Source organism: Sturnus vulgaris, chromosome 2 (genome assembly GCF_052056855.1).
Source record: "Sturnus vulgaris isolate bStuVul1 chromosome 2, bStuVul1.hap1, whole genome shotgun sequence".
In the NCBI taxonomy this organism is placed as follows: Eukaryota; Metazoa; Chordata; class Aves; order Passeriformes; family Sturnidae; genus Sturnus; species Sturnus vulgaris.
The window spans coordinates 55223218-55235453 of record NC_142244.1 but is presented as its reverse complement, the minus strand read 5'-3'; the positions used below and the strand labels follow the sequence as shown (position 1 = coordinate 55235453).

The following is a 12236-nucleotide window of genomic DNA, read 5'->3' as shown; positions in this document are numbered from 1 at the left end:
GTCAGAGGTAAGGAATTTGGGAGTGAAGCTAACCCTAAGAAGATGGGAGGGGTGGGAGGAATGTGTTCTAAGATCTAGTCTTATTTCCCATCACTGTGCTCGGGTTTGATTGGTAATAAATGAAACTAATTTTCCCAAGCTGAGTCTGTTTTCCCCATGCTGATAATTGGTGAGTGATCTCTCCCTCTTCTTATCTCAACTCATGAACCTTCTGTTATATTTTCTCACTCCTCTGTAGCTGAGGAGGGGGAGTCACAGAGCAGCTTTGGTGGGCACTTGCTGCCAGCCAAGATCAACCCATCACACTGACCAAGTTATGGAGTACTATGATTCTTGACTGTATTAACTACTAAAGAAATAAAAAGTACAGAAACTATTTAACTTTTGTGCCTGGAAAGGGTGAGAGTGACAATAACCAAAATAATAAATGTATTTCTAATATTTTTACTTTTAAAGAATGTCAAATTCACTTTGAAAATGTACAGAAATAACCAACAGAAACTTAGGACCAGAAAGACTTGCAGAGAGTGATGTTCTCACTGGTAGATAGAAACACCACCATAATCAACATACACTAGGTGATAAAGAGCTCTGCACTCTAAAGGAACAGGCACAAAAACCTGTAGTGCATTAAAGCTGAATTGTATATGGGAAATAAGACACAGTTAGGTGATAAGAGACTGATCAGTGCTAAGAAATACTCTTCCTCTCCAAAACCTTCAAACCTGGACTAGATACCCTTTCTAAAGAATACATTTTCTCCAATCGAAGTTATTTGAATCAATACAGAAGTCATTTGGTAAAACTGGGAGAATCTTGCAATCTGCAGTGAGTCTGATTAAGTGATCTAACGATCCTTCCAATCCCAAGTGTTATTAAGCCAGGGAAATACTCTTTGTGGTAGTAAACATATGAATTCTTAGCTGTGTGACAGCTAAGAATTTTACTGGTTTTCAGTTTGTCACACTTCCTTCAGAAAACCCAATTAAGGATGCAGGGTTTGTACCTATGGCTGAATAGGCAGGTTCCCTAAACCCACAGATATTCTGAAACCTGTGGGGAAATCCTGCACCTCACATAACTTTCTCAAAGGCTGGGGGGCAGAGGCCGAGAGCCTCTTTCTCTGCAGCAGCACGTTTCCCCTGAAAACTTTGCTCCCATATGCTGTTGGTGCACAGCAGGGAGACTGTGAGCAAGACAATGCCTACAGGTAATGTGCATATAGGATAACTGTCAGCTGACACTAAAAGCTCCTATGGTTCAGGGGAAAGAGCAAAACTCTAAAATGAAGAAGCAAAGTGACTGGAATTAGCAAGCTCTGTGTTGATGATTTTCTTGTGGCCTACAAATCGCCTCTTCAGATATCACTAGTGGCAAATGCCACTCCTATGGAATTTGAAGATGTAGCACAATGTTGTTGCTGGATGTTCAAAGCTAAGTCATACATTCCAGCTGGACTGGATGCCAAAATAGTTTATCCAAAACTGTGAAAACACTCCAGCAATGAATGGTTAATCTTAAAACACAGAGTAGTATCATGTATTATCATAAACTTTAAAAGAAAAAAATATCATCATGCTACAAACTCCATTAGTCATTGCCTAAAGCATGTAGGTGGGCTATTAATGGAAAGAAGTTTATCAGCTAAGAAATTTCTCATTCTGTTACACAACTTTTCTCCTCATTCATTAGTAGTGTGGCGTAGCAGGAAGTGAATTCAGAAATACAGAAGGAAAGCTTTATTACTATGAACATAGAAAAATAAAAAGAAATAGACATTAATTCCTACATAGAGCAAATGCCATTATCTTAATGAATTGCTCAAAAAACAGCCACACAATCATATCCTATAAATAGATGTTTCTTCAGAGTAATGTTATTAGTATTAGTCTGCAAATATTACTAAGGTTTAATTCACACATCTTCTACAATTACTTGAGCTACAAATATTTCCAAAAGAGTCACAATTCTTTTGTAAATATCTCCACTGATAATTAGTATTCCAACAGCAATTGACTGTTGTATACCACAGGGGATCTGTCCACACTGAATTTTAATAGGAAAATGTATTTTGGGATGTCATTGCAAAGTATTCTAATCACAAAGAGATTTCATTTTTCAAAAATTATGTTACAGTCATGAATGAAAACAAATACCTAGATGTGACAAGTATGAGCCTACCTTCTGATATAGGATGATAGTCTTCTCCAGAAATAGCAGATCCATCCTTTGTATGAACTCTCACAACAGAAACTTTTGAAGTGTCTCCCAGACGAAGAACTGGGATTTTCACAATTGCTACTTGCCTTGTGTCCTTCGGTTCACTCACGCTAAACTTGGTCTCACCAAACTTAATGATAGCCTCTGTCATTAGAAGAAAAAAAAAAAATGGTTTTAGAGCATGCAGATGGGCTTCCAAAAGCCAGTAACAATAAACTGTTCTTACTGTCTGCGTGATCCTGGATCTTTATCAGCGTCTCGTTTTGCTCGCCAATGGAGGCACCAAAGGAAGAATCACTTCTTGGAGTGCCAAGAACCAGGCGCAGCTCTTCCTCCTCCTCATGGAAAGTATCATCCATAAGCACCAGCGTGCAAGGCTTCTCAGTTTCACCTGCAATCATTCTGAAGGTAGTATCAGGCAGAACTTAGGTGTTGTTTGCCCTAATACAGCACTTCTCTCCAAGCCCAAGATACCACGGGCGGCTCCTGCTGGCCAAGGCATCCACCTTGACACCACACAAGTTAATGAGCAATGACAGCAATGAAAGCAGAATTAGCAATCATTACCTTTCTATGGAAACTCATTAAAGTGGAATCCCCCACTTTGGGACTTCTGTAAGGCAAGTTTCTATTTGGTATGTTCACTTTATATGTATTAGTCCTTTTGTTTTACCTAAGAAGAAAATGCTCCTTCTCAGTGACCTCTTCTACAGACTGCACTTAAAAAGTAAATACTTGCACAAGGAAACAGAGTAATAAAAACTTTCTAATGGTAGTACTAATTATTAATTAGCATTACCAATACTAATGGCAATTTTGTCCTGAAGTTTTCTATTTCAAGTCTCTTTTGATTGGACACTCTCCAACTGTGTGAACCTTCACTTATATTATTCCGTTTGACTTTAAAGTTTTTTGAACTCCCACTGATTCCAAGTGACAGGAATATTGCCTTAAAAATGCTTTGGAGTATCAAACCTTTCAATTTTGCACTCACAAATTAATGTGCCCTGACTTACTAGATGTTAAGAAACTTGAACACCTTGCATTACACCTTCTGCACAAGCAGAAAGACCTATGGATGGTGTTCAGTGTCTGGCACCCAGCATGACTTGGTGGGCTCTTCATCATGAGGCTGACTCCTACACCCCAGATAAAAGGAACATCACAGCAGGAGAGAGATTAGGTCAATTTACTGTATTTTTTTCATCATGAAACGTGCAAATAAGATCAAGGTTCTTCAAGATGAAGAACCAGATCATGATGCTGACTGTGTTCATTTCCTGAGGTTGCGTTTTCCCCCACTATAGAAAATAAATTATCACTTAGGAGGAGAAAAAAAATGCAAAATACTCACCCTGCTTATTGTTACATGGGAAACGTGAAAATTGAAATGAAACTGCTGCATATTAAACATGCCTAAGAAGCTTAGGGAGACAAAATATAAATCGAGTAGACCTCTTTGCTACTTGTCTTTGCAGAAAAATGGTAGGGCAACACTCGAAAAAAAAGAAAAGTCACTTCCTAAGTGGCCCAGATTCATTAACTCTTACTAGCTGGACTCTTTCCTGGTTGCACAGAAACAATAGCAAAGGTGCAGAGTGACAGCTAAGGCCAGCCCTAAATAAAGACTGAACAACTCACTTTTTAAAGAGAACTGTGATACTTGTCTACAGAAATACGAATGATGTTATTTCTGTGATAAGGGCATACCAAGGATTTCATGCTGATGATAGAACTTGTTCAAGACTTGTAAAAAATATCACATGCGTGTAAACTTCAAAGACTAGAAGACCAAATTGCCTTCTGCACAAGTAGAAAGAATTAGGCAATATTCTTTCAACGGAGTAACATTTGATTTATTTGCATTTCATCTCTGATGTGAGATATTAAGTGTCAGATGTTGCTGGGCGGTCTTAGGAAAGCCTTGGTGGGAGAAAAAATTCAAACAGGAATTAGGGAGCTATATACCTGTTGAAACATCTATTACTCATTTCAGTGCAAGTCAAATGTATTTACCAGAAATCTGCTTAACAAAGAGCAGAACTTCTGATAGTTTCCTTTCTGATAGCACATCTGTGCTTCTTCTGTGTTATGCCAAACCTGCTTTTGCTATCAAAAAGATCCTGTCACTCAGGCTGAACCTAAATGAAGATATACTCTTTTGGTCCTTATTGATTATCCCTCTAAGTCAGAAGTGAAGAAAATAGAGGCAACATCATCCCATTGTGTATTAAAAAAAATCCCTAAGCCTTTGTTTTCCAGAGTGATCTTTTTGGCACTACTTTATGAGAAGACACAATTAAAACACAACAAAACAAAACAAACAAAGCGAAGGAAAGGAAAGCATGGTAGATTAAAGGCTTCTAAAATGAGATCAAGAACTTACCAGGAAGGAATGTGATGATGGAACTGTCAGTATTAGGACGTTCTTCAAAGTCCATCATAACCTGAGCTGAACCTTGCCTTGTATAGCATCTCACAGTGGATGTGTATCGGATGTCTCCACTCCTATATATCATGGCAGAAATCTGCCCATCATTTTCATTGGCTACATACACAGATTCTTTAAACTGCATCTTTGGCACTGGGCAGAAAAACAGAGAAAGCACATGTAAAGTACAACTGCAGAAGTTATCATATCTTCCCTCCACCATTTCACATTTACTTGTGCCACACTGCATCAGATATAGAACACAAGCAGCCAGACAGCAAACGACTTAACACATCATCTCCAAAATATGTAAAAAGTAAAAAGAAAAAAATTACTCACAATCAGACACTGAGTCATTGATGAAGATGGTGGTCTTGCTGGGTTCTCCAAGGGCAGCATTCATGGGCATCCTTAGCACAAGCTCAAACTTCTCTGTTCCTTCTAACACTGGCTGTCCAAGATCATCCAGAATTATCACACGAAATGTCTGCATATTGACTCCAGGGGAAAAATCCAAATTACGACTGATGCCTACATAATCTACTCCAGCTACCAATGGAAAAGAGATAAAAATAGCATTACATATAATTAATTACATCTGCTGTGACCAACAGACTAGAGAGCTCATGAGCTGAGCCATTCCCAGCTTTTAATCCTCTACAATGAATGCCAGGATAGAGGTCCTGGCACAATGAATGAAGATCCTTACTGTAAGGAAAGATATTCTTTGACCAGAAATAAAGTAACTTAAATATTCAAGATTTGATAGAGACATCAGCTCATAAAAACAAGTTCAGAACTGAAACAATCATGTATTTTTTCAGACATAATAATTTTCTTTTTCATAAGAAAAATACATATATATTATGAATATTATGTTATGCATATATCATACATATCTATTATGTTTAGATATTCCTGAAAATAACAGTAAAATTACTCAGGATCAGCATCTAGGGAAAATAATTTTTATGCTGCCTTGATATGACTATCTTAGTTTAAACATTATGATATGTTTTGTGAAAAAATAGAGTATGTTAACACTTGATTCTGCAAAGGTTCTTCCGAAGCATCCAAGAACCACGCAGCTGAAGCAATGCTGTTCCTGAATAGGATAATAGGTAATGATTTCTCATTGCCCACAGTAAAAAGGAAAGAAGCAAACTCAGCACACTACCGGTGATCATAACTGTGCCCAGAGTATGCTCTTGAGGCAGCAATCAATTGCCTTTGTAGCAGTCTTTATATGAGGATTTAAAGGCATTTCTCCTAGTGCTATACTTCACAGCAGCTCTTATTCCTGTTTCTCTGAAATTCTGTAACCACGTAATTTGTTCTAAGAAGAAGAGATCTGCTCAGAGCAAGCCACGTACGTTTTTCATTTTATGTGGCTGAAACTGCACCAAGACCCACTGAAGTAGCACCTGTGAAATGCAGCAGCCTGTGCTAGCAGTGTGTCCCAGCCCGGGCAGTGTAGCAGCAGTCTGAAAGCAGAGGAAGCAATAACTCACCCTCTGCAGTCACTGGCTCAGATTTGCGAGACCTCACCGTGACAGAGGCAGCTTTGGACAGATCGGTCCCAGTCCTCCAGACACGGACCTCAATGTGGCCTGCACTCTCATCAACGTAGTATTCATCATCTCCAAAGTAGAATGCTGGTTCTGGTGAAAGAGGAATAATGTCCATAAACGCTTCTTTACCTTACGTTGAAGTTAACAAGAGACCATAAAATCCACACTAGACAATGGAGAGCACTTTGCTCATCTCAGTAAGTGAAATAAAGCTGCTTTTTTTAAGGTTTTGAATTCTTCTAGCTATTTTTGGCTTCTTTTCAAGTATTGGTTTGCATGGTTTTAGACAGAAATATCAGCACCATGCTCTTTTTCTCGCCTCCTACATTTTCAACTTTTTGTGTCAGCATGTATGAATCTGTGTACAAAACCAAATGTGGTATCTCATTAAACTTGTTTTAGTTCAGTCCTGTGCACAAGCCAGAAAATTCCTTGCATTTTTCACTTTGGTGCAAATATACGAAGGTGAATACAGATAATGAAACTTTAACTTGAATGTTCTCACAGATTCCTGTTGCTAAAACCTGACTGGAACATGACATATAACTGGAGCTACTCTTGGTAACGTTTTCCAGCTAACTAAAGGGAAAATACTTAATTTCAGTTCTCCCACATCTAGCATTTAAAACAAAATCAATCTTATTTCATGTAAACTGAAATGTGAACAGTCTTTATCTTAATACTAAAGTTCCACAGTTCATAAGAAAGAAGAGCAAAAAGCAAAGGAGATTAAGAGTTATTTCACTTAACAGACACATTGTTTAGCTTCATTTTTTCCTCCCTTTTCCAGTTTTCCTACCCACAGTAATTTCACAAAGTAAACAGCCTTAAAAACATACCCCAGCTTTATCCTGGATGTATATCATCTCCCCTTTTCTATCCTTTCCATTTCTGTTTCAAACATTCAATATTAATCATGCAAAACCAGTGCCTCAGCTTTCCCACTGCACAGCAGAAATCACAGCTACCTCCCCCAAGCATAGAAAGACCTACCCAAGTTGTCCTTGTGCTTCATCACAATTTTCTTATGATGTCTTGTGAGAATTTATTAGAATAATGAGGCTACAGTATCACAAATGAATTTGAAACACCACCCAGCATGCAGCCAACTTGAATTCAGTCAGCAAAGATCACAGCAATTGCTCAGTGCTCTATGAGTGGCACTGTGGGTACTTCCCCTTCAACCAATCATAGGAAAAGAAAATTCAAAGGAAATGACTGGAAAAGGTTATGGCTCTACAGAGCTGTGGCTTGCTTACAGAAAAGGCACAACTTACTCAAAGGAGGAGACATAAATACTTTTTAATGGTAAGTGAAAGTTGGGACCATCATTTCCCTAAGTCAGATTTTTATAAGATTGTATGTCTGATGCAAAAGTTATGACTTATATTACAATGGAATAAACGTTCTTGAATTGAAGAATCACCACAGTGTATGCAACAATCTCCTCTGGTAGATTGTCGAACAATGTAAAACAGCAACTTAATTAAAACTAATCAGAAATAATACAATTCTTTAATTTAGTTATTACTAAGCCAAAACTTCATCTAAGAAAGCGGCAATTAGTAAGCACTTTGGAACTGTATTCAAGAGTGAAACTGCAATTTTTGGAGAAAAGAATTTTCTCTTCTGCATTCAAGATTTTCCTGTATTTCACAACTAATAAAAAATTCCCCAAAATCCCACTCCTTTAATATTCCTCATCAATGAAAAAACTGCAGCTGCTTCCCTACTTTTTGCTAGAACTAAAATCATGCAACAAATTGATGGAACTGAATGTATTTACCGAAAAATAGTGCAGATTCATAGACCTGTTTGCATATTATCAACAGTATCAAACTTTGCAGGATGAAAGACAAACTTGGAAGAAGTCTAACTTTGGAAGATGAAAATATTGTCAGTTCCAATTTATTTTTTTTTAAATTTAAGAGTATGTGTATTTAAACGTGTGTATTTGTGTGCACAGACAGACACACATTGATCTGACACACATTGATCAGCCCACAGAGGCTGGCTTGTAAGGAGCCGTTTTTATACTTGGAATGGTGAAGCTCTAACCTGAAACATTTTTAATGGGTGAACAGGATACACCTTCTGTACCTTTTGTGTAACTACTACTAACTTTGATGAAAGTTCTACTTACAGGGATACTGAAACACTGTATATTAAATCTGCAAAGCAATGTGTCGTTTCAGGCATAAAAAGTTCTTCTAAATTCTTAAGATGGACAAAGACTTCCCCAGCCTCTAGACAAGAAAAATACAGAATGCCTACTAAGACCAAATGGTTATTAATGTGCTAGTAGTTAGATAAAGGCAGTTAAGAAAATTATCAGTTCTAATACATGTCATTTCTTAAAGCAGGTATGCTTAGAGTTCAGCACACTTCCCCAAGTCTAATCTTGCTCTTACGTCCCAATGGTTCTGGAACACTATCTGGATTTGGCTGTACCTCATTTTAAGCACTTTAGTGAGAGGCACTCACGTGGAGCCTGCTTGCTCTCAGTTTGCAAGGACAAAGATAGGCCATTCCAGCTTTCCCAGCACAACGAGCATATAGGAGGACAGGTGGAATGGCTCACTCACTGCAATCTGAAAAATCTAAGGAGGTATGGAAGCATTCCCTTCTACTTACTGGCTACACAGGGAACTTAAACGATCTGTCTTAAACTAGACTGAAGGCATAAAATAAAATACTGTTTGTTTCTTACAGCATTATCCTAATACTTGTTTTACTGCTGCTGAAGAAGAATCCTCACATACTATTCATTCCTGTAGTCACAGACAAACAAACAAAAAAAATCAAAACCCTCAGCTAGCTTGCCTTGTATTTCAGAGTGAGTTTTTCACACTTTTTGAGGTATGTATGTTCAGTGAAAGACACATTCTGCATGGTTACCCATCCTAGGAAACAAATCCTTACAAATGTTTTCTAAATTCATTTCCTGTAAGCTGTGTTAGTAGCTCCCCAGGGGAAGGAGCAAAGCCAAGCTCCTAACAGGGAAAGCATTGTCTAGTTCAGGTCATGTCTGGAAAACACTCTGCTCAATGACTGCAGTCTCTCTTACAGCAGACCTTTAATCTAGTAATCACTCTGAAGAGAGACTACTGCAAATTTAATGGTTCCTCTTAGAGAAATAAGAGGAAGTTTTCTAATGGTTTTTTTGTTCAGACCCAAAGATTTCACTGGCATGAAGTTACAATAATCAGAGGAGAAAGGTTAGGCGCTTTAGTCCCAGGTTTCTTGGCACAGAAATGAAGACTTTGCCTTGTCCTTAGAGAGTCAGAGGCATATCTCAACTACAGCACTAGTCAGTCATCAAGCAGGAAAACAAACACACTTCTCATATTGTTAGGAACGTCTAACTTTGAAGGTATGTCATCAAATCACTGTGATAGCACAAAAATGTTTATTTTTAAAGGGGCTTTACCTTTTAAAATTATGTCCTTATAAACTGCTTTAGAGGGACATTGCAAAATAGTAGGTTGTTTATAAAATACCCTGTTGGCAGGATATTTAGGACAAACACAAAAGAACAGACTCTTTCATGCTGACACCTTGATAAGGCTTAAAACGGAAGTGAATTTCAGTGATATATCCTGCCAGTGATGCACACACGTGCGTGCACACACACACACACACACACATATATATATATACACACTCTTGGGAGGAAAGAAATAATAGAAGAAAACAGACATGGCACATGGCACTCCAACATATTCAGATACTGGAACCAGGAGCAGCAGTCTTTACAAATGAACTAATGGCTCATCTTTTCTAAGATTAAGACTATTTATTCCTAAATGCTTTTGCCTTCATTCTTTCCATGAGCAGTATAAACAAGGTTATGACATGAACATTAAGAGTTGCCAGAGCTAGCAGAAGTCTGTGGTAATGCAGATGGTGCAAACCAGTGCTTTACAAGCCTACAAGCCTGTTCTGGTACAGTCTGGACATGCTAGGGCCATGCTGAATCTGAATTCAGAAGTCCTGAAGGCTGGCACAGCTAATTAACTTGGACACAAAACCAGACAAACATGGCCAGATTTGGATGGACCTGGTCTGGCTCATACTCAGGCAACACATACATCCCTACACAATGCCTGCCTACTTGCATTTCAGGATCAAAGCTGGCATTAAAGGGCTGATCTGAGGAGTCCGTAACATAACAGATTCCAATGTTACAAACGTGAAGTGTGTGAAATGTAGGTAGACTAGTCAAGAATAAGAGTTCCATTAAATGTAAGAAGGCATTTACTGTTTAATAACAGTAAAGGTCAACTTCTGAAATCTCTCTCATATATGCAAGTTAACAGCAGCAAAAGAAAAGTCCAGAGAAACCATTGCAAAAACTATTTTAAGACAAAATCAAAGAGGTCTTCAAAATCTGAAACTAGGTAGCACCATTCTGCAGCTATTTACACACACTTGAAACTATGCAAGCAACTGAGCTTGCATTTAGCACAACGAATTTAATTTGCCAAGTCATTTATTTTGACTGAATGCAGTAGAAGCAGGGGTCAAGATTACAGTCAAAGCTCAGTTCTGTAGAAGGTACCTATTGTGCAAGTGCCAGTAGCTTTTTATTTGATGTAGTCAAAACAGATTACTTTTCAAATTCATATATTGCAATCTTAACAGCTTTCTTCTTAGCAGTATTGTCATAACTTTTGCAATCAAAAAGTAAATTCTCCTCAGAATCAAAATTGCTAGTTTCAGCCAAATTGCCACAGACGTTATCTTAAGCAAATAATGTCTGCTTTTCCATTTGTCTCAACAGACCATTTCTGTCTATTGACTTAAAAAAGTTTTTTAAAACAATTCTGCAAACACTGTAACAGGCAATAGGACAGATTCAAATGAATGCAATTTTTACAAAACACACTTCTATTTTGTAAGGAAATTGAGGTTTCTTTTTTAATCCACAATGGCAGTGCCATACATTGATTAGACTGGCTCATCACTTAATTACTCTTATTTTATGCACTTAATCTAGTAATTTCAGTAGAGTAACATGGTGTGAAGCAGTAACTTCTATGAACAATATTATATATGATTCACGTTTAATTAATTTATGATATGCACTGATTTAGCATAACACTTTACATTTTAACTCACCCTTTATTTTAAAGTGCATTCATGCTTCAGTTTCTCTAGACACATTACCATCACAAGCAGCACCTTCCTGGCAGGCTTGGAGTCCATATCTAAACTGTCTGCTACATCAATAAGCAAAATTCAAATGTGAATTCAAAGTAGCATGCTAAAGGAAGCAGACTACAGCTCTATCTGCAAGAATGAGGATGGCAGTGAGATGGCCACAGTGGTATCTCATCTCTGGTCACCTGTACTTTCCTTCTTGATAGCCTGCAGTCTTCTCTGTAGCTTGCAGAACAAAGTTAATTCTGATTTTGCTTAATGTGAGGCTGACAATCATAAACACTGCAGTAACAGCACTTTAAAGTGAAAATGAATTTTTCACTGATTAATTAATTATTATGTACAAGATAGTAATGAGCAGTCTTTAATTGTTTCCCAGCTACAAATGGCCTGTTAGTAGAAAGGCTAATGTGTGCAGTATACTGAAATAAGTGACCTTCCCTTGAAGCAATTAATTTACCTTCATTGGTTTGCTAAGAAACATTGCTACCTTTCCAAAACATCAAATTCATATATTGGTGAATAACATATATATGAAAATATTTATTAGCCGAGTAGTATTATGATTCTTCTACACACCTTCAGGGTATAAGCTACAGACCTTGGTATCACTGAAACTATTACATGTATTGGAGGAGTTTTTCCTATGTTCAGTCTGAGGACAGGCCCAAAATATTTTTCCTGCTGTAAGTACATCAAGCTCCAATCCCTCCAATGTCTAAACGTTCCATAATGCAGATAATTGCCTCATTTACCAATGGAAATAAAAATATAAAGACTTACAGAAGAAGAAATAGACACTGGAATTTGGGGACACACCCAAACATGATCATATTTGCTTGCAGCAACCA

General features: G+C 37.7%; 1 protein-coding gene across 1 annotated transcript in view; it reads right to left on the bottom strand.

Moving 5' to 3' along the window:
• FREM2 (FRAS1 related extracellular matrix 2) overlaps positions 1-12236 on the bottom strand; it is a 116802-nt gene that overhangs the window by 31713 nt on the left and 72853 nt on the right. Inside the window, exons 7-11 of the mRNA XM_014895373.2 lie at positions 6163-6312; positions 4991-5200; positions 4607-4804; positions 2447-2611; positions 2182-2364 (exon numbers count right to left, since the gene is read on the bottom strand). Coding sequence (XP_014750859.2) covers positions 2182-2364; positions 2447-2611; positions 4607-4804; positions 4991-5200; positions 6163-6312 — 906 coding nt within the window. The remainder of the gene's footprint in view (positions 1-2181; positions 2365-2446; positions 2612-4606; positions 4805-4990; positions 5201-6162; positions 6313-12236) is intronic.